This window comes from Aquila chrysaetos, chromosome 26 (assembly GCF_900496995.4).
Source record: "Aquila chrysaetos chrysaetos chromosome 26, bAquChr1.4, whole genome shotgun sequence".
Lineage (NCBI taxonomy): Eukaryota > Metazoa > Chordata > Aves > Accipitriformes > Accipitridae > Aquila > Aquila chrysaetos.
Genome location: NC_044029.1, coordinates 3,902,636 through 3,927,549, shown reverse-complemented (window position 1 = coordinate 3,927,549; position 24,914 = coordinate 3,902,636). Strand labels below are relative to the sequence as shown.

At 49.7% G+C, this 24,914-nt stretch overlaps 1 protein-coding gene across 3 annotated transcripts in view; it reads right to left on the bottom strand.

Annotated features, from left to right (window-relative positions):
* Positions 1–24,914, bottom strand: part of NTN4 (netrin 4) — a 50,143-nt gene that overhangs the window by 6,184 nt on the left and 19,045 nt on the right. For all 3 annotated transcript variants that reach the window (XR_003921692.2, XM_030003089.2, XM_030003088.2), the window contains exons 3-8: positions 21,709–21,996; positions 10,983–11,109; positions 9,479–9,667; positions 3,055–3,271; positions 2,246–2,358; positions 997–1,065 (exon numbers count right to left, since the gene is read on the bottom strand). Coding sequence is in view for 2 of the 3 variants with exons in the window: in XM_030003089.2 (XP_029858949.1) it covers positions 997–1,065; positions 2,246–2,358; positions 3,055–3,271; positions 9,479–9,667; positions 10,983–11,109; positions 21,709–21,996 (1,003 nt within the window). In the remaining variant the exon portion in view is untranslated. The remainder of the gene's footprint in view (positions 1–996; positions 1,066–2,245; positions 2,359–3,054; positions 3,272–9,478; positions 9,668–10,982; positions 11,110–21,708; positions 21,997–24,914) is intronic.

The window sequence follows — 24,914 nt, the reverse complement described above, 5'->3', positions numbered from 1 at the left end:
TATTCAGCACTGCACACCAGGAAGCTCAGGGAAACCTCTCCTCCTACAGCACGGCCTCCTGAAGCTCATGATGAGCCCCATAACTCATCTCTCTCTCCAGCTTCGCTGGCACCTTTGCATGTTGAGTGATGAAATGGTGGGAAGCCCGAGTGCACTTTAGATACGATTTATGAACTCGGGGTTTTTTGTGACTTTTTTAAAAATTTATTTCTTATCTTTTGCAACATTAAACACAGTCACTATTGCGGCCGGGGAGCAAAGCAAAGCAGAATCAGATTTTTTCCTAATATCGCTAAGCCAGGGCTGTACTTCAACAGCTGGCGGCCACTTGAACTTCCCTTTGTGGGTTGCTCCGCAGCCTGCAGAGGTATGGGTTATCTCCCTGTGCATTTTCAACTTCAGTGTGAGATGACACAGGTGCAAGAGACCCCTGGAAGACCGTGAAGGAAGGGAGTGCTACGCAGAGCTTTCCTTGCTCTGCTGCGGTATGAAGGAGGAGGTTCACTGGCACACACCAGAGAGGTCTTGGGAAACAAAGTGCCTCCTCTCGTTCATTTAAATCCAGTAGACACATAGACAACACACATCACCCCATTGCAACAGCCGAACTTTGTTGACAGGGGGAAGTTCCCAGCGGAATTCAGTGTAATTCAGGTTTCGTGATTTCTAGACTATGCTTGGGGCACCTGGTCTACAGACAGAGTTTCAGTGACCCATGTTTGGTAACAGTGCTTTACAGTCTGTCTTGGACCTAGATAACCTCTCAGGGACACTTCCAGCTCTTGTCCTCCCATGATTTTGGCACAAGGGTATTTTGGTAGCAAGAGAGGCGGGTAACAGAGCAAGAGGCTTCACCCACCTTGACTTGGCACCATGATATCTATACATTTTGGAAAGGTCAAAGATCTGCCCTTAGACTACGTAGCCCATGGTTACACGCTTGCACGGTCTCGCAGCACCTCCTTTTACACCCCTGACACCTCACCCGCAACTCACCGTAGGTGTACTTCATCCCGCAGAAGACCTTGCGATTTCCTAAAACTTGCTCTTTACATTCGCATTTACCTGGGGAAAGAGAAGGATGCAAATGGCTGTGGATTGTACTTAAAAGACAGGAGCATTCGCGGGCAGAGCCCGAGACCTGCCAGAGGTTTTCACATGGTCACCAAGCCCTGTGCAAAAAAAGCCCTATTTTCAGATCCAGGCTGAATATATAATCTTAGTCCAAGGGCAATTATTCCTTGTTTACAATTTGAAGAGAAGGGAAACAAAGGCCGTATTATTTTGCCTTGGGATGCAAATAACACTGATGTCGTTCCCCGTGGTATTTTCCACACCGTAATGTACCAGACAAAATTTTAAAAGGAAATGTTGCAGAGGTTAAGGCAGATTAATGACTTCCATGATCTTAGAACAAAGAATAACACGATATACTTATTTACGTTTAAAATGAAGTTGCCCGGACAAATGATGGAGCTTTCCCCTCAATTAACTCAATTATTGTATCTTCGAGATTTTATCATGCTGCTTTCTGAAAATGGAGGAAATGACGCTTGCCTGCTTGCATGCAGGGATTGCAAGGCAATTATTATTGCCTTATTGCTCGAGACTGCGCCGTGGGGCCGACCTGTCTCGCAGCACCCTCACGCAGCACCCGCCTCCTCCAGACTGGGGGGACTGGAGGGAAATAATTTCCCCAGCTGAAGCCGTAGCTGAAATGCTAGGCCATCTCAGATTGCATCGTGAGCTGCGATTGATGCCAACATTGTTGTGGGTATCAGGGAAATAAATTCTATATTTCCAAAATACCTGCCAGTGAAGTGGCACTCCCCACCCTCTAAATAACGTTGCTGGTTTGTCCACCATGTAGTAGTTCTAGTGAATACAAAGACGTGTTTAAAACATGATGGCCAAGTAAAACATGAGAGTATTCAGCCTTGAAATACACAGCTGGGACTGCAAATTCAGGCAGGCAACTCCTGCCTTACTGACGGCTGAACACCGGGTGCAGGCTTTCAGTACGGAGCATCTGCCTAAAGGGTTTGCGTGTCCTCGCGTTGATGGGACAAGCCGTAAGGCTCCTCCGGCTCGTGGAGGAGAAGGAGGTGGTCACACAGGACGTTACTGGGGGAATATCCACCCCCTCCTGCAATTGCCAGGGCACTAATTACAAGCCAGTGCAGAAGACGGTATCTGCTGGCGGGAGGGACGGGGCAGGGAAACACGGGTGAAACCGCCGTCCTACCGGAGTGCCGGAGCGCCGAGAAGCCCTGCTCGTCCTCCCAGCCCCAGGCGGGCTCGCTTTCATTGAGCATCGCCTGGAAAGGAGGTGCTTCGTTGTGCCAGGTCACGTCCGAGCTGTCAGGGGGGAAAGGGAGACGGTCAGCATTCCTCCCGGAGCCGGCGGAAAGCGGGGCCAATATCAACCCGTCCTCGGGGCACGACGTGGCTGCGCGTCTTAGTGACGTCGAACACAAGGGGCGGTTTTGGAAAGTGAACAGGTTGAGGGTTGTCAGAATGGGTCATGAATCCATTTGGGGTTTAAAATACATTATAGGGATATACATGCTCTAAATGTCCCCAGCGCGGTAAAAAAAAGCAACATATAAGATCAGGACAGTGGGGTATTATTAAAGTGTGCTGTCTTCTAGAAGTCAGAGCTTGCCTCAAAGTCCAACACAGGCATTGCAAGCTGAGTTGCAACAGCAACAATATGAAGCCTTTGGTCTCCTCTCGCTCAGATGTCCCTGAGGCCCATATTTTGCTCGAGGAGAGGAAGCAACTGTGAAGGTTATGGCGAAGAGCCGATACATTAACACCGGCACCCAGAGCCAATAATCCGACATCGCCGATGCCCTGCCGCGGTGTGCCGGGCACCCAGGTGAACCGCGTCCTCACCCGCTGCTCTATCCCCAGCTCCTGACCATACCAAACCCCCAATATTTTATACAACGGCTATTTTAGACCCCCATATATAGGGTCAGCGCAGCGCCTTCCCTGCGGTCCCGGGGTACGGTGAGGCTGGGAGGGGGTGGCCGGGACCCCCCAACTCACCCAGTGCTGCGGCAGTCGCCGGTGCGGGGGTCGCAGGTACGGGCGCAGTCGCAGGGTCGGCAGCCGTAGGTACCGAAGCCCCAGTAGCCGGGGAGGCAGCGGTCGCAGCGGGGTCCCGCCACGCCGGGCTTGCAGGGACAGTCGCCGGTGCTGGGGTCGCAGAAGGTGCGGGGACCCAAGGGGAGCGCGGCCGATCCCAGGGGGTGGCAGGAGCAAGCTGCGGGGGACACCGCGGGACGGGGGGGGGGAGAGCATCTGTGAGCGCAAAAACTCCGCGGGACGAAGGCGCGGGAGGTGCCTGTGAAACGGCCGCTCTGCCTCGGGACAGTGATGTTTCGGGGGTTTTTTTTTTTTTTTCCTCTCGCCCATATAAATCTGACCAGAATCACCCTTTAGAGGTAAGTATGGCTTTAACTTCTATGAGGTTTCTTAATTAGTCAACCTAGCCTGGTTTCGTGTTATGTTTTGCCAAACAGGCCTTTATTACTTTCCTTATAGCATCTGGACTCCAGTCCAGCCAAGTACCCGGGGATGTGCACGGCTTACAATGATGTTTAAGCAGCTGTGGGTGCTTCATTGCAAAAATGAATCACAGCGTAATTGCTTTCTAAAGTAATAACAACTGTCTTGCATCCAGGAGGTTAAAAAAACCCCTCAGAACAGTCATTATAATTAAAGTGGAGGCTGAGCAAAAAGTAGCCCTCTGTCTCTGTCTGATTGTTTTTAAAGCTATCATTTCAAAACATTAAAAAAAAAGAATGAGGACAGCGATGGCTCAGAGATACGTTTTTGCATATACTCTGGGACACAGGTTTGCGGAGTGTGTGTCAAAAACACTGGCTGCAATTTTTTCCACCCACACAGTCCCTTGCAGCAGAATGATGGACTGGAAGCGTACTGGGACACACTGGGAGAAATAGTCATTCTCACAAATCAGAAAGGGTGCCCTAAAATAGGTGGTATGAAGTTTTCCTTGCCTACTTCTTAGGATTTTTCTTTTGCATAAATGTAATTTGTGTCTATTGCAAGACTACAATCTTTTTTCCCCCAAAGGCTTTAATTTTTTCAAAGATCAGAAATACAGTTATCAAAAGTCTCTGACCATTTGGCCTGGCCAGCAGGCAACGTGGTGCCCTGCAGGACCAGTAGCTGGGTGACTCGTGCTCTCCTTCCCTCAGGATTTGGTTCTCTGACCAGGACATGTTATAGTCAGCCTTGTGCATTATGGTAAAAAATTCCCTGCTGAAAGACTTTTGTCTAAAACGCCATTTATCTAAAAATCAGAATTCCCGAGAAAATTTCATTTGGAAGGAAAATTTTCACCAAATTCTAATACGAGTATTTTTATTTTCCAACTGTGAAGGCAATAAAGCAGAAAAGCCACTGCAGGCAACACAGCCTTTCTTTCTCTTAAAATACTTATTGCTGTGCACATATATTTAATTTTGCTCTGACAACATTTTTGTGGTTTCAGGGATTTGACATACCAGGAGTGTTGTTTCAAAATATTAAAGGATAGATTAATATTGGCAGTTAACTTAGAGGCGACTACGATTCCAAAATCTTTGCCAAAGTAATCCCCAAATTTTCCCCACCCCTTCCATTCCCAAATAAATATAATTACATAAAATTAAAAGATTAGAAAGCCTCTCCACAAACTGCATAACTAGCTGCAGGCAGTGAACTCTGGTACCTTTAATAGCATAGTTTTCAACAGCGCTCACTGAGACTCGCATACCTTTCTCCTGAAGTCTGTGAAGTGTTTTACACCTGACACATGTAGCCAAATGCTCTCTTTTCCTACTAGATGTGGTGGGTATTTCTGGCATTCCTCAGCCCCTTCAGGGGAAATATTAAGCACTTAAAGCTCTTCTATTCTCCTGCAGTCAGTGAGTTAAACCCACTGCTCAGAGAGAGATTTGGTCCTGTTTCGGTCACGTTTCAGCTGAGTTTTACACCCAACCCTATTGGGGCTGGAGCTTTTTATGTTTTAGATAATGCTTTCGCACAATTTTTTTCCTAATGGAAAATTTAACAGCAGCGGCAACACCGTGGTGAGACAAGCATATTAAATTTACAAAGGCTGTTATGAAAAAATACAGCAGCAAGCTCATAGGCAACTAAAAATGAGAACGTAGCTGGCTATACTTTTTAATAAAAGCAGCAAAGAGATGTCTTGTAAAGGTTGGTCGTTTTTACAAGGGCTGCGCACCCATCTCCACGAACCCCGTCCCTCCTGGCTGCTCCCATATGAGCTACCAAGGTGCCGACCCGCCTTGCATCGGCGGCCGGCGATTTGAAGGTTTTTGGTCTTGCGTCTCGGGTGCAGGCCCAAGGTGACACTAAGTGGCGTTAATCTGGATGATTTTTGTGGCAAATTTACAACAGGGTAAACATTTGTGACGTGCCGCAGCAGGAATGTGCTGAGCCATAAAGTGCAGCCACATCACTACGCACCGAGCGCAGAAATGAGACTCCAGAGCTCGGATGTGAGCGCGTTGGACCAATTTTGGAAGAAATGCATGAAAACAGGACCAAGTGCTTCCATACTATGGCAATGGCTGGAAGAAAAGGGCTGCAGGACTAATTATACAACATGGGGCAGCTGCAGCTACTGCTCTCTCCTGGGCTGCTGCGCTGAGCGTTGGTTTTAATCCCCATTTTCCTCCTTCCACCCAATCTGCACCTGGCTGTAGCACAGGCAGTAGGAGATCCACCTCCAGGAAGGTGAGAGGAGCAGCCAAGCAGCAGATAAAGCAGCTACAGGCACCGTTGGATGGCCCTTCGCGGTGGATACACGGGCGAGACCCTCAGTGCGAGGTTTGGGGACAGTGCCCGTCTCGTGCCGCGGCCACCCCACCTGGGGTTTCCACAGCCAAGGGAGCCCCGGTGGGAGAAGGGCTGCCTGGGCACCGCTAGCCCGGGACCAAGAGAGACCTTCCACAAGCTTGATCTTTTTGCTTTCTTTTCGATTTGTAAGCAGCATCCTTAAAACGCCGATTTACCACCCTGCGCTACACAGCAATATTTTTGCACGTGACTTCCACGCACATATGAATTAACAGCCGCCTGTCCCGGTGTCCCATGTGCTGATTGGGATCGAAACCCAGTGAGCGGGACTCCAGCGGAGCTGGATTTCCCTGCCCTGGACTGGTGATACTGTTGTGGTTTCTTCAGCTGCCAGCTAACCTTTGGAAATGACAAATATTTACCCTCAAAAACCTACAGTTGAAAAGCAAAAATAAACTTGGCAATTATAAAACCCGATTTATTGTCTGCAATTATACTGTAGCTGAGGCTTAAAAATTCATGAGGGATGTAAAGAAAAGGACCTATAGGTAGGGTGGGGGGGGAAAGAGTCATCAGATTGCTGTTTTAAACGGCAGAACGTCTCATTTATCGGGTACACACCTACTCCTGAGCAAATATTATATACACTCTTTGCCTACAAGAACCTTTAAAGTATCCTTAAAGATTATGGCTTAACAACTCCTTTATTTACTTTGACCTTGGTATTTTTAAATTTTCAATGCTACCCTGCGGTTGAGCAATAACCGTGCCTTGAGCCAGAAGCAAGCAGGCAACGCTATGGCTTTCCTGGAAAGAATAACAGGGCACCACGCACGTTCCTTGTTATTGCAGACCGTGGCACGGTCCTTGGAAATGTGCCAGGCATAGGCTGTAATCGGTCTTATATAATTTAATTTAACAGCCATTAGTCATTTGCTACGGCCCTGTAAGCTGCCGTGAGATGCCGGGTCCCTGGGTGCGGGGAGCAGCCCCGGCAGCAGGAGACCAGAAGGAAAATGGTGAAGGGATCTTAGGGAGGTGAGCATTTGTGAGGGTTTGCAAAGCCCAGAAAGAAATGATCCGTGTTTGTGGCAATAGGGTCTCTGAAAGGAAAGCACTCAGATAACCCTGATATTTTTACGGAACCCAGTTTATGCTGGGGAAAGTTGTCTCCCTGAGATACTTGAGTACTTCATGCTCTGTAAATCATAAATACCAAAAAAAAGAGCAACGAACTAGATGTACTTAATGCAGAAGGTAAATAAATGTAGACATTCCTCACTGTACTCAAGGCTATCTTACAGTTCTTCTCAAATATATGTTACCTTTGGCCTTTAAATACCAGAGTTCATGAGTACAGAGCGGTCCATAAAGAGGCTGGACTGTTGCATTAAAGAGTAACGGAAACAAATTTATAGTCTTTATGTCCGGCACACTTTTTGGGGGGGAAAAATGTGGAAAGTGGAATGCCACAGGCCAGTGATTTAGAGATGAATGCAGAAAGCCGAGAGGACTGAGCACCGGCATACGTCAACAAAAACACCCATTAATCATCTCATCGCCACAGCTTCCTCCTGCCCAGGAAGGCTGGGAGAAACTGTTTAGTGGAGTCTCCTGGGATATGGCTAACGTATAGCTAATGACGTGGTGTAACGCCTGACTTCATTAGCGCCGGTCTAACTTGCACACAGGCACACGCACGCTGCTGGCAGCCTTCCCTTCGAGTCGTGGCTGTGTTGCAGCAATACGTCCCGAGACCTCTGTTTCCATCTGGTTTTGCAAGGAAGGAGGTTCCGTGCTGGCCAGCCCAGGACGTGCCATTTGAATTCCTCTCCGACCCTCCAAACGGCCACAGGATTTGCACCGGGCGTTTTGGCATCAGGAGAATCCTACGATGGGTCCCTTGTGAAACTCCATCTCCTCGATGGGCTGCATGAGACGTCACAGGAGGTGGCGGCCACTCCTACCACTTCCAAGGTGAAGGGTGTTATTTTTAGGTTTCCAGAAGACTGCACTCAAATCAGTGCCAAAGCTTGACTTGGCTTCAACGGCCTTGGAAAAATGCGTGCTCTTCCCTGACGGGAGCTGGCACGTAAACAGCATCAGGAATTGTAATCCTAGTGAAGGTAGCGCAACCCCAGTAAAAGCACATTGCAGGGCTTGAGAGTCCCGTACAGAATTTATTTTAGTCCTTCATCCTGCGTTATTTAGCAGGAGTCAATTAATCCAATTGTTTTTTTTAAATCAGCAAGGCTGAATCCATGAGTTAGTTAGAAAAAACCCCTCAAGCCCCTGCTTTGGGTCTAAGCGCAGGATTTAAACCTGGCTTTTTACTAATGAGACCCCAAACCAAAAGTTCATTGCCTAAGTTCTGACAATAATTATGGAGGGAAAGTATCTGATGTTTCAGAGAAGGAGGCTTGGAACTTTGATGTACACAAGTAGCTCAAGGAACTTTAAAAAGTCATTAAATTCACTGTTTAAAAAACACAAATTTGTGTACATACTACAGCAGTGAAATAATTATTTACACAAGTAATGGAGAACTGTGGTCAATTCTATTTTCATAAAGAGAATTAGGGCTGTAAAACAGGCGGTTCAGCTGTTGCTGCTCCTCCTTGCAACGAGTGAAAGGTGGAGAGGAGGAGGACTTCTGTGGCAGGGACGCCGGCAGTCTCACGAGGCTGATGTGCAGCGAAGGAGTGGGACAAAAGCGGCAGACAAAAGTGAAACCGCACGCACCCTCCCAGCCCCGGGTGCAGCTCCCTACCCCAGAAGAGTTTCTCTTCCTTTAAACGCAGATACTTCTCCTTTGGAGGAGAGAGATGTGCTCAGTGTCCCCTCAAATGACACAAGCAGGGTGTCTGTTGGATTTTTTTCTTCCACCCATGAAGGTTCTCCTCCAGATTTGGGTCAGTGAGGAGAAATCTGGTGAAGCCGGCGGGCGGCTGTAGGTTCAGAGCAGAAAGCATGCCCGCACTCTATATTTAGCTGACCAGTGCAAAGTGCTCAGCGTGGTTTGGGGATCCGGAGTCCCCCACGGTGAGTCACCATCCTCACAGTGGTCCCTGGGGAGCGTGGCTTTTGGATCGCTGCTTTTGCTTGGGAAATATTTAATTTCACATGTGGCCGAGTCATTGCCTTTGGCCTGGCCTCCTTAGTGTCACACCTTCTGGAATATCGCTTAACTCGTGTTCCCGTCTCTCCCTCCATGCCCACCTGCTGCTGCTGCGAACACGCGCCGGTGGGCGATGCTATGTACCAGCTGCACCCTGCAGTTGGCTGGGGCACCCTGCTTCTGAGGTTGCGGCAATCACCAAACAAGGAGAACAGGCAGACACGATGCAGCTTTTACTCTCCAAAAATAGTAGGAGAAGTCAATGAATCATCTCTCTTCCCCTGCCCCCAGGCTACAGGGATCCTCGGGACAGATTTGTCAACAGCATCTGCAGGCTTTCGCCCTTCAAACCGCACCATTGCTTTTTGCAAACAGCATCAAAAAGGGAATTCAAAGAGCTCCCCGTCCTTGGCTGAAGCAAGAAGATTGCACCAAGGAGGGGCCGCAAGATCTCACCTTTCCTTTGACACCCTCCCACTTGAGAAGCATTTTACTGGTAAAAGGTGGCTGACTTACGTTTGCAGGCATCTGGGGCAGAGAAGGGTTTTCTGAGGTCCCGGTAGAAGCCCGGCTTGCAGCGCTGGCAGTGCTGCCCTTCCGTGTTGTGCTGACAGTCGTCGCAGATGCCGCCGCTGCGATTGCCCGATGCCAGCCACGCATCCATGTCAAAATGACAAGTGTCGGCATGCCCGTTACACTTGCACGCTGAGACAAAGCCAAAGGGAACATTAAGACGTGTTAAGGCAGTGAAAGAGGTTGATTTATAGAAAAGAGACACAAAAACCCAAACCATGCTTTGGAGTGGGAGACCTGGCCTATGAACCTGTTATTCATTCAAATGCATGAAGTATCATCACGTTTTCATCCATGCTTCCCAACCTCTAGAGGTGACATTTAAGAAAAAATAATTTATTTAACGCTTTTATTTCCAGTACAGGTTTCCCAGTACCAGGATGATGTGGTCAGGCCGGCACAGGGAGACCTCCCACACTCACTGGTCCTGCTGGGGCAGGATCCTTCCCTCCCAGCTTTAGAAATGAGCAGTGCCCCGTACAGCATCTGCCACGCGGGTGCTGTCAGGATGCTCCTTGCATCTGACGGAGGGAAAAGGCAGGCGGAGGGGAGGTGTGTGAGAGAGGGTGAGCAGCCCCCTTTCCCTGCGCTGGCCGTGGAGGAAGCCTGGATGCCCACACGCCTGGAGTCAGGGGCAAAGTGAGATCTATTCCAACCCCTGCTCATCAAATGCTGCCGGTGGAAACTGGGGTTCACTGTCATTCCCTTGGGGAACATCCATACCGCAGCGAGCGTGACCGCAGCCCCCGTAGGCAGGCTGGTGCTAGCTTAAGCGTCGATAGCATCGCACCCACGGCAGGACGGCACTCGGCGTGCCTGCAAACCTTGCTGGGATGCTGCGGTGAATCCTCAGCGCCCTTCTGGCTAGACCGCTAGTTACTGAAGCAGGTCGCCCTGTGACCTCTGCGGTCCCCCGCAGCCTGCGCTCCCCCCGAGCATCCCTCCCCGGCACCGCAGAAGTAATCCTCAAACCTCCCCACAGCCCGCGGCTGAGCAGAGCCCACGTCCGGCAGCAGAAAGCCATTCCTCCCGCAAACAAGTTCGTCAGCGGTGCCCACGGAGGGGACAACGCCGGTGGGACAACGCCGGCCCGCCGTCGCCTCCAACGCAGCTTGGCCGGCTGCAGCCTGCCCGCCGCAGAAGACCATCTCTCAAGGAGATGCGCTTGGGTCCCAGAGAAAGACCAAACCAAGGGACGACACGAGATCTGGTGAGGATTTCCGAGTGAGGGGCTGTGCAAACACGGCCGTCCCTGCCATACAAACGCCCGGTGGGTGCTGGGCAGGAGCGTGGCATTGGCTCTCCGCTCGCTGAGCCGCTTCGCAAGCAACTACCCACCACCCCAGTATCTGCTGCCTCTTGGAAACACGGGAGAAAAGCACCCAAGGAGGAACCGTTCCGCTCCGGCACAGGCTCTGGAAAACACTGTTCCTGGCTGGCTACTTACATTGACACTCTTTGGGTTCTCCGGTTTTGCCGTCGGCAGCCTGCCAAGGCTGGTCGTTGTAGAGCGGGGCGCAGTGCTGGCAGTGGGACCCTGCCGTGTTGTGCTTGCACATGCACTTCCCATGGACCTAGGAGGGGGAAGAGAGCAAGGATCACCCACAGCAAAGCCCAGAGAGTCTCCAGGGCACGAGCAATACCCACATACGGGAGATACCGCGCCAGCTACACGCTATCACATAGACTAGAAAGAGGGCTCGCGTGATGCCTGCTTTGATGTCCAGTTCAGTCAAAGGGAAATATTCTGCGGTTACGCTTTCAGTTAGATTAGTATTTGTGGATCTGCATGTCATGGTATTGTATAATCATACCTTTTTTTAATTTTTTTGAGATCTAAAAGGATCTTTAGCAGAGTTTCCAGCTGCAGCATGAATTTCCAGGAGAGGTTTAAAAAAGCCAATATTCAAAGCATCCTTGGGAAACACTGTAAAACCTTTCTCTTTTTCTCCCTCCCAAACATGAATACACCTTTGCAGTACTGCAGGAATAGCACCCACAACCTGAGCACCCAGCTCTGTGTGCCCAGCCATCACCAACATAACTAAGAACAAGAAAAAAGAAATTCAAGCCCCTGAAACATAGATATCTACTCATCCTAGGCGGATTTTTTGCCCCGCAAAGGAAGAACCAAGGATAGCACAAGGACCACGAGTGACTATACTCGGATATGTTCGTGACAGATAATTTAACAGCTAGACAGCCTGGTGTAAGGGGGTAATTAGAGATGAAAAGCCAGCGTAGCACGCTTGGTGCCAGCTGCCCTCTCAGCCGCTGGCATTACTCACACTGTTGGCAAATGCAAAGAAAACAGAAAGTAGCCAGAGGGCAAGAGCAGCCCGGCAGCCCTGAGATGCAATGAAATCAAGCTCTGAAGCAGCGCGGCTCTGCCGGCAAGGCTGAAGGCCCTGCCTTTTCCCATGGACCGTGGCGGGCATCTACCTACCGTAGCTATTTTGGTGGCTGCCTGTGCTTGCGGCTTTACTCTGCTCCACGTTTTGCTTTTAAATACAGTTTTACTAAGAGCGTTTCAGCTGCAAGTCTCTCCAGCTACCTGATGCGTGGCCAGGCTTGAGGAACGACCGGCACCCCGCATTTGCTGAAAAACGAGCTGAGCGGTGCCTCGCCACGCTGGTGCCCCTTCCTTCGCCAGTCACGGGGAAAGTGATGGAGAAAGGAAGGCGATAAACGGAGCGTGGCTCGGCTTCTCCTGCTGCTCAGTAACGAGGCAGAGACCTCAGCTTGCCCTGCCAGCGAGGCCCAGCGCTCACGCCACCGGTTGCCATAAAAAAGAGGGAGCTGGGGAGCCGCACCAGCCACCGGCTGCTTTCGGCATCGGGAGCGACGCAGGGCGGTCGGGACGCCTGGTGATCCGGCACGGAGCTGGGGCATGGCTTTAACTGCTGCTGGAAAATGCTGCCTTCCACTCTGTTTAACTTGTGGTTTTACAAGTGTGCTGTTCCTAACTGTATGACTTGCTGCCGAGACCTGCCACGAAAAAGGTTCCTGTGAAAAACCTGAACAGTAAACAAAACAGAAGAGGAACTTGAACGTGTTGTAAACAGTTCCTGCTTGTTACGTAGGTGCACACACACACACACGCGCTCCCCCCCCACATAGACTCCTGGCTGAGGATGACTTTCTGATTTATTTATTTTCAATGAATAGATTTCAGCTGCTATCTCAGAGGGGTCGGATGTAACCGGTACAGATGAAACTTCAAAACTGACCTTGAAAGGCCTTAAAAGACTTTTCAGCAGCAATGCAAATAGCAAAATCTTCCAAAAACTTTTCAAAGGATACTTTCCTGCCTTATTAAAATGTCTGAATCATCAAAACAGGAATAAGCAAAATACAGTGCAGCAACTGGACTGCATAAGCAATGGACAGATACAGATGGAACCAGACGGAATGCGCAAGCATCTAAGCTAAAGCACAAATACTAAGATAATATCGCTTTCTGTGCTATTTGGCCTCATCACAGATATCAGTTGGTCTCACCGCAGATACTAGTTGGTCTGCCTGGCTTATCAGATTGATATATGCTTAAATGTGTGCTAATGTTTGAAAAGAATGAGAAGCAAATACAGAAAAGAAACAAAACAAATTTGCAGAGGGAATATTTAGTTCTCAAAGGGCATCTTGTGTTTTCATATTTGCATTTTTGCTACCACCTACAAAACATTCTTCAAACTCTCAGATGCCTTGCTTTCCTAAATTATCACTCTTCAATAAAATTTGTCTCTCTCATATATTTTTTAGGCAATGTCTGCACACAAACCAATGTTACAGAGCTACTTCACACACATTTAAAAGCATCCAGCTGTATGAAAACAGAAATTGGTTAAACCTGTATTGGTCACGTGGTCATCTTCTGGTGGTTTTGATGGAGCCCTAACTCTTCGATGTCATTTTTGGTAGGGGTTTCTGGCACGCCCTTTGGCCATTGAGTGGTTAGGGCTAAACTAAGCAGGTTGTAGTAGCCTGAACCACATCTGTGGCCAGAGGAATCCTTCAGCTTGTTCCTCACAGGACTGTCCCAGCTTTTAGGGTAGAGGGACCCACCAGACCCGGGATGTGCGTGCTCAGGAGGGGAAGGTGACCTGAGGGAGCCAGAGGGTGCCATGGTCAAACCCGGGTGGTCCCTTGGTGCTTTGGCAGTCGTGATGCCAAAGTCAGAAGGACACGGGAGAAGACGTGCAAACAGGGCTATGTCTCAGACACGGGGACTCTTGGGATTACTGCGGGGACGTGTGCTCCCCCTGCATGTGCCCGCAGCTTACAGCCTCACCCCTCAAATTCAGCGTCCCCCTTGCCAAAGCCGCACAAAGCATCAGTGGGGACTCAATCAATCAGCCAGCAGCTGCTCAGCATTAATGATGTACGACTCTGAAACTCAGCAGCACCTAAGAAACTCTCAAAGGATTAAGCATCCCAAGACACCAACAGCGAGTGAGGCAAAACTCCCTGCTGAGGAGCATTCATGGTCCCAAGGCATAAGAGCCTGCATTTTCTAAAAGCCCAAGTACTGTATACTAGTGTGTTGCCAGAAGAGGGGGAGGTGGGTGAAAATAAAACAGAAGAGGACGGGTACCCAAGAACCTGACGTGCAGCCATTAATTTGGCATGCAGAGCTAGTAAGTAAACCCCTAAATAGCTGTGCGCCAACTTATTAATGTTAATCTGTATGTGAATCCTAAAGAAAGAGGTTTTATAAACTTGAAAAACTGCTGCAGCAACGGCAGGCTTGCGGGCTCTCAGGTGCTGTGGCAAGGAGCTCTGCAAAAGAGCCAAATTTGGAGATGGTGCAAATCGAGCCAACTGGTGTTAGATAGACCCCGAGGCAGAGCAGGACACGATGCTCCTGGTATTGATTGCTTGTGAAAGTACGATGCACCTGGGGGGAAGGAAACAAATGATCTGGCTGAAAAGCTTAAAAAAATAACAGAATTATGCGATTCTGATTTCTGCGTAAAGGCGAGCGCAGGACCAGCACAGAGGTCCGTAGGTTTGGGCTCCCCAGCTGACTCGGTGGGTGCAGTCGCAGCCTGGGTCAGAAGGAACCCCGTGTTCCCAGTCCTTATCACAAGGGCGCTCCTTTGCAGTCTCCTTTCCTCCAGGGTTTATCCCAACCAGATGCATTAGTGTCTTCATCAGACGCTCTCTCCCAAGCCCAGATCCCACTGTGGATGCTGCACCCCACCTCCGCTCACCTCGGCGTGGGCTGGGATGACTGCTCGGTAGCCCAGCCCGTCACGCACGCTTCGCAAACCTGCGTGTCCTCGCTCGCTGTGGGGCTCGGGACTCGTAATCCCGGTGGGATTCACCTCTGGGTGAGCACCCACAGAGGTGCGGGACGCAACAGCCCGGCTGGCCCCGCTTCTGCGTCAGATGCAGCCCCCCCAAGCTCCCGTCTTTGGGAGCAAGCTTTGGGAAAGGCAGCAGGGTCCCCAATTGCGGCAGTGCCAAGCCTTTACGGCGGTGCTGCTCAAACGGGCTGGACCCCGAGAAAACTCTGCCTCTCCGAGGTCCCCCACGTCCCACGGTGGCCCTGAGCCCTCTCAGCCAGGCAGAGCGGGGCACAGACCCACTGACGAACAAGCTAAACTGCTAAATGGCCGGTCTTAACCGAGCGAGGGGAGGGAAACCGGGTCTTCAGTAACTTGTTTCTCAGTGTAACCGTTTAGTTAATACCTTTTTTCCCCGAAATGTAATGAAAGTCGGACCTAAGTGCTTCAAAAACCTTGCCTCGGGCTGATATATTTATTCTCTTTCAATAGCATTACAATGATTACCCCCCCAAAACAGCTCTGCTTTAAAAAAATCTCTCCATCCTAGCTTTATCCCATTGAAGAAAATCTCTTTTTTCTTCTACGTAATTCCAGCATGACAGAAAAGATTTTTATGCGTTGCAAACAACAAAAGAAGGTGAATATTAGCAAGCCCTTTCTTGCAGCCCATAGGCAGACAGGTATTTTTTTTTAGTTACGAAGAAATACTGTGACAGCTGAAAATAGGAGAAAGACAGGACAAGAAGAAGGGGTAATAGAAGTAAACCAGAAGTGGCAGCGGGTGAAAAACAGCCAACAGACTGTCTACACCGGGCAAAATGAATGCCTGCAAGAGCTGTAGGAGGGCCAGATGCAAGGCTGCGGTGCCCTGTAAATTCCCCATCGTGCCACAGAGCAGCTGGGCGCTGGGGCCGAGAAACCAGTCCCGCAGCTCTGCTGGGACCCCAGGCAGAGTGGGGAAATGATGTACCCAGCCTCGGGCATTTCTCTGGCATCTCAGCACCTTTCTGAAGGCAGAATGTGACCCCCACGCATCGACAAGGGAAAGAAGACATTTTTTTCCTCCCTTTTCATTCACTTCGACTTACATTTAACTGTAAGGCGTACCCACTTGGGTCATTCTGGAGCATCACTAAGTACACAAACACAATTCCCCGTACGTCTCACCCCTTTAAGCATTCACACGGCTCTTGACTCATTTAAGCGGCAAAGCCCTCTCATACCATTTTTCATTTTGTCACGGGGTCTTTACATCCCAGTTCACTTTCACACTGTTTCCCTTCTTAGCTCGACAGCCCCGTCGCAACGTCAGTCATTAGAGGGCACAATGCAAACAGTGTTACAAAAGTTGACTTCTGTAAGATAAATGAGCGACTGATTTCTCTATACAAAGACAGTTGCTAGGGCATGCTTCCTTCCAGGGCCTTTTGTTACTGAATTATAACCTTCCAGCGCTTCCTTTCAGATTGCAAATACATAGGGTTTTTTCTTCAGTCGAATCCTATAAAATACTTTTCCCCCTATTTATCATGTTTTGCAGTGAGAAAGAAATGCTGCGTCGAGGGAAAAATGCTTTCAGTCACCTGTTATGAATTGATTTATATTACAAGAACTCACCCACTATATAGAGTCCAACACAAACACACACTAAAAGAAAACCAATGTCCCAAAGACCTGATAGCGTAAATAGGCTAAATAGCTGGGAGGGGCAACTGCTTTTAATAGAGTTTCTTTCTTGGAACTGCTAAAATTGTATTTTCTCTATTTTTTCTTTTTTTTTTTTACTTTCATGGAAAATGGGCTTGATATCAGCCTAAAGGAAAATCACGACACTCACGCTGGGTCTTTAACGATAGCTTTTAAACTGTGTTGCGTTCGAGCCCCTGTGCCAATTTTAGAAACAATGCCTACTGGCTGCTGTCAGCATGCAGGGAGGTATTCTTTCCCAAAGCACCAGACAACCAAATTTATGCATGAGAAAATTCTCATATCCTATCTTGTTCTTCTGAAAGAATACAAAGCTTGTTGTCCAGAGTGTGGGGGCTGTCTGGTGGGGTTTTTTTTAATTCCTTGTACAATAGGCTTCTGTCAGTGCTGCTGGAGAAGACCTTCAGCATCTTTTGATGTCAGTAGCACGATAGCAATTTATAACAGCCGCTGGGTTGGCCACATGGGCAGGGGGAGGAATATTCACCCTGCCTGACTATACCAAAGTGCTTTAGCACGGTAGTTCAGTTTACCCGGGATCCCAACCATACTGTATCCCCCCATCCCTTCGTAACTATGGAAGGAACCCGGGGACATCAGTTGGCTAACTTGGGTACATCAAATGCATGCCACAAATTAGGGGAGGTATAGCAGGGGTTTGGTGTGTAATTGTCAGGCAGCTGCCAGAAATCAAGTTCAGATGCATTCACTGATCAGGTTCTGCAGCTGGTTTGTCTGTTCAGCCTGGAAAATAAAGCACAGTTCCTGGAAAAGTCCTTGACTGACACTGACGCAGAACCTTGGACTACTGAAGAAGTGTATAAGCGTAACTGCAGCAGTACCATTTTGGTATGGCAGCAGCACCACACCAAACCGCTTTGGGCACATATTTTAAGTCCATTGAAGATTCTTCATCCCTAAGTTCTAGTTTCCCACTTCCTTTCTTCAGAGCAAAGATAGCTGCTGTATCGTGTTATTAAAATTGTCATTAGGGGAAAAAGAGAACAAGAGGATGAACAAAACCAGATCACTTCATTTGTTCTCACTCTGTTCAATGCAGGTGAAAGACGTGCAGACAGGGCTGCACTAGCGGGAGTGCAGGAGGGGAAAGGAAGAACAGAGCTGGCAACATTAGACAGTTGATAATATTGGATTATCAATGAGATAAGGAAGTCATCAGTTGATAGTGGGATCTCATCTGATAGGGGTAAGAGCAGGAAGCCCCAGCAAGGACACAGCCCTGTGAGAGCTGGTAACTCAGGCCAACCATGGAGACCACTTAGCTGTTGCAGGATTCTGCAGTCAGGGAGGGCCAGGGAGTCTCTGAGATGGATGAACTCCTGCCTTCACCTTGAGACAGAACTGCACAGGCCAGGTGAGGTATCTCTGGGTTTGCTTTCCCCACTTCGGAGTCCTAAATTGCAAGATCCTACTTATCTCCAGGCTGATCTCCTCTTCCACGACCTTGCCATAGTTGCAAGCAGGCCATGGGGATGCTTTAGCTGGTAAGGGGCCGAGCATGCTCGGCAGTAGCTCCATGTGCAGAGGTACTGGCAAGGGGTGAGAAGCTCCTAAGCTACAGATCAGTGGAAAAAACAGTCTTCTCACGGCCACTGAAGATCAGGAGGGATCTCCTGTGTATGTGAATCCATTTCTCCACTCGCATTGGTGGTTCGCTATGTAATGCAGCTCACAAACCGATCCAACTGCTTTGCATGGTGTGGTGTGAGGTGCGTTTGTCCACGCACATTTTTTCCTGGGCTGTTGTTGATGAGCTTTGGGTAGGGACCCTTTGAATAAATTTGGGAGGAGCAGGGAAGAGAAGGAAGTGTATCTGTATCACCCTGACAGCTGTCTGTTGCACACAAGTGTATAACAAGGGACAGTCAGGATCACGCTACCCATGAGGAGCAGCCCTTGCCGTCACTGGAAGGCAGCCAGGTCTTCTCTGTAGTCTTCCCCTGCGGCTCATGGAGAGATACCCTCCCCTAGATCAGGAGCCTACCTGTATATTCAGAATTCACCTAAAGGCTGGCACGGCATTTCTGATGCTCAAACGAACCCAGAGCATTCCTACATCAATTCCTTTCTCCATTAGGAATTGCCGGCAAGCTTTGCTCTGTGGTACCCACACGGTGACCGCCACAGAGCGGAGCATCATGGAGAGTTTTGCAGGTGGGTGGTGGTGAGCACACAGAAACGAACCTCCTCTCTTATCAGGCCCTGGCTATTGCTTTTTGCTGTTGGGGCTAATGTGAAGTATTTTTTTCTCACAGTGAATGTTTGGACTCTGTAAAGTCCACCTTTGCTTTGACTCAACTCAGAGGCATCACAAAGGAGGTTATCCCACCCCAGTGAACGGAGCTAGAGCTGCTTCTGCTGGGGTAGAAGGAGCCCCTCTTTGTCCACAGTGCCACCCTGTTGGCATCCCACCCCCACGCCCCGAGGATGTCCCGGGTCAGTATTATCTCATGGCCAAGCTGGACTTCTAGCCTCCCTTCAGCCACCTAGAATACTTACCTTCAAAACTGTCAGCTTCTCAGCACATGATGGCCCAGCCCTCGAGAAGAAAAATGCATCCGATGGGAGGAATCCCACGGCAGCGAGCTGGGACGATGTCCTAAGCTGAGTGGAGCATCCCGGCTCCCCCGGGTCAGGTCCCTGCACCAAATCTGCCCGAGCAGCAGCCACCAGCATCCCCACATCCCTATAAGGCTTTGTCAGATCTCTGGGTGAGGTGGCTGAAATGCTGCTGGTCGCTTTGAGAGATCTGCCCGAGACCTGGCAGCTATGCCCAGTGCTGCCAGGACACCCTGGCTTACTGCCCAGAGCAGCCCAAGAGAAAAACAAATATATCACGTCCGGGTCTTCCGCTGGCCAAACAGGGACTGAAACTAAGCCTGCAGTTAGGATTTTGCCTGTGGGCTCAGACCAAGTAGGGGGTTAAAAAAACTTGCACATACTTTTTTTGGAAAAGTTTTGGGTTTTTTGGTTTTTTTTTTTTAAGGATCTTAAACTCGTTTAAATTTTGATGTTAACTCTCTAACTTAGGAGGTATTCTTCAGGAGTGGTCTGGTCTAAACAAGCATAAAAACAGAGCCAGACTTTATAATCATATTGTGAAATGGTAATGTGTTTCCCAGCTTTTGCTGTCCTTGGTTTTACACTGAAGGTTCTGCTAAAACCCCATGTAGGTACAGTTACATAAAGACAAGACTGAAGTCCCCATCTCACACTTGAATGACTGACCATAATTCTTCAGAATTAGCTTTTATGTGACTTTTTCAGATTAAATGTACAAAAATCCTCCCTCTCTGAAATCCTACTCCCTTTTCAGAAGTTTCTCTGCCTTCTCCCAGCTAAGCAGCCACAGACCCCGCAATCCTTCATCCCTTTTCTGTTCATTCACACACACATGTCTTGCTATCATCTTGCAAATAATCCTCTTTTTCCACCTTGAAGAAATGCACTGGCAAACCCCAGCCTGGTATGCACAAGTGGGGTGCTACCGCAGTCCCCGAATCGCAGCAGCCTCGTGCCAGGCAGGAGCCTGGCATGGACGGGGCTCAGCCCCAGCTGCCCTGGTCCTATGATGGAAAAATTGGTATTGGGAGAGGAAACATCTTACCATTCCCTGACCCTCCCTGCAAACCATGGGGCTATGTCACCCCTACACCGGCACGTCCCTTATGGGACATGCAGAAAAAGCTGTAAGGCACAGTAAAATGAGTCAGCCTGACTGCAGGAACGTCACCTTTGGGACTCCTGCCACATGCACTTTTAGAACCGGAGTTGAATTTCCCATCCCCTCGGGGCTGGCGTGGGGGTTTGTTGCTATTTCTTGCTTTGGTTTTCGGTGCGATTTTGGCACTTGATTCCTTCCCACAGCACTGCCTGTTACCTGCGCACTATGGTTTCCATAGGCTATAGCCCTACTGGAAGCGTATTTGGCTGCAGGCTCTGTTACAACTCTCAGGGCACGCTCCCGTGCAACTGTATCCCACCGAAATAATCCTGAGCAAACAGCTCCTTTCAAAGACTTTTGCTCAGGGAACATCTGTGGAAAGCAGAGCAGTGCTACTTGAAACAGCCTTATCAATCATAGCGCTGCACGCTTTCAAATTGGTATATTTTCAAGATGTTGCAAGACTAGCTGTATTAGAAGGGAAACGTGCTGTCTGCTTCATGTCTGAGACCATAATTTAAGTGAAATGAGAGTTCCCCGAAGAGCTGGACAGATGCCAGACCTCCTTACCTCGAGTAACTGCCTTATGGTTTTTTTATGATCTTTCCCTTTCTAACATTATTCAGCGCAGTATGTTTGACTGCCCCGGCTTTCCCTACTGCTCCTCTGCCAGCAAAGCCAGGATTTTCAGAGCCAGCCAAGATGGGTAGAAAGGACAAGATGTGTTGGGGGTGGCGAGTGTCCCCAAAGCGACAAGGTGCAGGCGTGCCATGCCGCAGGCATCCAATGTATCGGCCGCTGCTGTGCCCATCGCCTCCCCAACGGGTTAGCGGCTCTCGCTTCTTCAGGACATGGGAGGACTGGGGTTTAGGTCTTGGTGGGTGTCAAGGGATTTGAGCTCAGAGCTCTTGCGATGGGAGTCCCTCAAAACTGGAGCACAGGGTTTTCATCGGGAGAAGAAAGGTATTGCAAAGTGCAATAGAGAGCCTGGGAGTGAGAGCCAAGACCCAGCTCTCTGGGCCCTCGGTTCAGGACCCAACCCAATATCTGAGGATCCTCCAGAAGCAATGGCAATCACAAGATGCCTAGTACCTTCGGAGAAGCTCTCCTCCTTCTTTGTCATCAAGATGCACTGCATTTATTATCTTTTAGATATTGTGTTATTGCAAGTTAGCGTTTGGGGGAAGAAGGGACTCGGCAATTTTAATTTTTTTTTAAGGATCCACCTGAAATAAATAAATAAATGGCTGTGGAGCACCCTTGAAGGATGAGAGTCCTGGTGGACCAAGGCACAAGGGAAGCCCAGCACTTCAGCCCAACGTGGAGACCACCTCCTTTGTAAAGACCGCTTTTGCTCACTGTGCTTGGAATTCAGGGCATCACACGTCAAATACCGCGTACTTGGACCTATACCATACTCCATACCATCCCTACTGTTTTTAAAACTCCCCTTCCCCGCAGCGCAGACGTTGTTGGGCGCGTGTACGTACCACATGGAAAACGCCAGCCGCCTTGACGGGCTTGAATCCGGCGACGGGGACGCAGTGGTCAGCGTGGCCGTTGCAGAAGCAGCTGCCCTTCACGATGAAGTCGTAGATGGCGTAGTGCAGGGGCGGCGGGGGCTGCGGGGACCGGGGGGTCGGGACGGCCGGGAGGCAGGGGCAACCCTGCCGCTCCAGCAGCCGAACCCGCAGGTTGGTGATCTTCAGCTGCGCCTGGGCTTCCGCGCTGTACGGGTCCTCTGCGGCGTAAGGCGGTGACAGGGCTCGGTATATCACCTGGGCACAGAAACGTAGCAAGGGAAGCAGAAAGGAGGACGTCAGCCAGCCCCGTGGTGGGTCGGGGGGGTGGGATGGCGATGGGAGCATCCCCTGGGAGCACGCACCAGGCTCTCGTGACGCTCTTCCCGCTCCGCGAGCGGCAGGAGCAGTAAATCCACCTCCACCCCGGTGCGCACAAGGTGACCCCCCCCGTGATCCCCCACGTCCCTTTCCACGTGAAGTCCGGACCCTACGGGTGTCAAGTGACATTTCGCCATTAACTTAAAGCAGAGGTTGGTGCCGCTGGTACGTGGCGTGGCCCAGCACAGGGACCAGCAGTCCTGCAGGCGATGCTCGGGTGGGGGACTCTTCATGAACCTCCCCTCCCCCAGAATAGGTGTATTTTTTAACAAATAAAGCTCAGATTTCCAAATATTTGGTTCTTATCAGTCCCAGGCTGCTTTCTAGTGGAAAAGTGTTGAGGTGTGGCAATTAGTGACAGCAAGCTGATAGTCGAGAAAACTGAAATAAGAAAGAAAGAAAAGTGGGGGGCTTCTGGATTTTAAACAAATACTTATCAGTCAGTCTTTATTTTAACTCCGGTCTGATTGAATAGGTAAATATTGGCTCAAGCTGAAAATTGAGAGCACTCGATAAAAATAACCAATTTTCTTGAAGAGGTTTATTTTAAAGTTGTTGGTCTAGCTGCCTAGAGTGAGACATCAGAAACAGCATATACTTCATATAACTACCACTGGCATAAAATGACACATTTATGACACACGTATTAGTTACCGGTACATTCAACTTACAGTGATGCTTTCTAAATAGTTAAATAGCTCTTCACTGCCTAGCCACTGAAGGCTTGATGAACTACGGTATTTCTAAGCCACATTTAATCAGTCACTCGCCGAGCGTTTGAGGGCGTGACGCAGCCTAATGGCTCAATGCACTGCTCCCAGCAGCGGCTTAAAACCTCCTCAGTCCACCCTGCTGCCCCACTGGTAACAACCCACGCCACCCGAAACGCTGGCCAGGCTCCTACAGACAGCAAGGAGGTGTGCGGCAGCGAAGGGCGACCATCGTTTCTTGCAAAGAGCGACCATCATTTCTTGCAAAAGGCGACCATCGTTTCTTGCCAGGACGTGCTGCGGGGTGCCTGGCGACAGTGTGCGAGCCTGCCAGCACCGCTTACGGTGATCACAGCCTCCTTCTCCCTAAATCCGCTCCTCCTGAAGGATGCGGCTGACACGCTTCAGCTGATGAAGGCTTCCCTTTGATTTCGCCAGGATTCACGCATCCTGGAAATAACGACCCTGCTGCTGCCGGCTCCCTGCCTGCGGGCTTTGCCTGCCGGCTGCCGCCTCCGCTCCTGGCCAGGACCTGGCTTTTCTCCAGAGCTGCCAGCATCCAGCCGGAGAAAGCTTTGTCCCAGCCTAGAAGGAGATTTAGAGCTCGTTTTGGAGCTGAATGGCTTTTACGTGGCCCGTGTTCCTGCCAAGCACGGTTGCGACCAGTGCGCTGGTGACAGCGGGGCTCGGGCGTGCTGGTGCCGGGTGCCGCACACCGGCAAGCACGTCGCGGCTGCGGCCCCGTGCCACCGTGCCGCCATCCCGCAGATTCTCCCTCCCAAAGGTATTCCAGCATCTTCTGCCGGAAAGACATCGATAAGGGAGAAGGTTAACCGGGAGAGGTGGTCAGAGGGCAAGGCTGGTGAGCGGTACGCCCCTTGCGCGGAAGTGTTGAGTCTGATGACGGATATTAATAAATAGTAACACATTTCAAAAGGTTTGTTTTTTTTTTTTTCCCCTCTCTTTCAGGAACATACAGAGTCTTTTTCTGCTTTCCTAAAATAAAAATATCAGGCAGATATGAACAGAAACCCAAGCGAACTCAACTATCAGGCCTTGCACATCTCCCCAAGGCTTGCTATTTACCCAAATTTAAATCAATGCCATTCTGATCACATTTACTCGTTAGTGGCTTTGTGAACACGAGATGCTTCCAGATATGGAAACAAAATTCCCTGGGAAACATCCAAACTGGAGACATTGATTTCCTTTTAGTGGTGATGATGGAAAATGCCAGGCTGAGAATTTTCAATAAAAACTAGCATTTTGGGTTCCTTGCGATTACATAAATCGCATCTCAGAGAATTCTTTGTTCATCCTGATTTGGATGAGAGCAGCAAAGGAAATACATAAATGAGAACAATCTATGCTAGATGCAGCTGCAGACTTTCTTCTCATAATTTTTAGTTTTTCTTGTTTATCTATCCCTGCTTAATGCACATGACTGATGCTTGTTGCTCTAGCAAAGACAATCGCAGCAAGGAAATCAAAAACCCTGAGAGCCTTCATGCCAAGAGAACTAAACCTTGCCTGTGTGGAATTCAGGGGGAGTTATGCTGCTGATTTCAATGGAGCCAGTATTCCCGCTCAGGCCCTGAAATGTTACAAACATTTCTTTTTATGGCTACTTGAAAACAGCGATGCTAAACATGAGCCCTCTCTGTAATTCCCAGGGGCTGCGGGCTCTCAGCCCCCGCCTGTCCCGTACCGCTCCGGCTGTGCCCAGCAGCCCTGGCCCCGGCTTCAGATCTGCGCTGAGCCTGGTCTCAGCACCACCAAGACAGTAAACACCCTCAGCCCTCTGTCCCAGAAGCTAGTAGCTCTGCTTTAATAAAATACAAACCCGTCATTATAACATGTAGGACACCATACAAATAGCAATTCTCCGCTGTGCCCCAGCAGATTGAGCTGGAGCCCCCAGCGGCTGCGTAATAAGGTCAAGGATGTGTTTCCCAGCAGGATTTCCCTGTTCAGTCGTTAACCTCGCTGATTTATCCCAGCCCGTCTCATCAGGAGTCAGCACATCACTGCCCTCATACAGCTCTTATGGGTCTGCACCCCTGTGCTGCCTAGCACCCCAGCCCC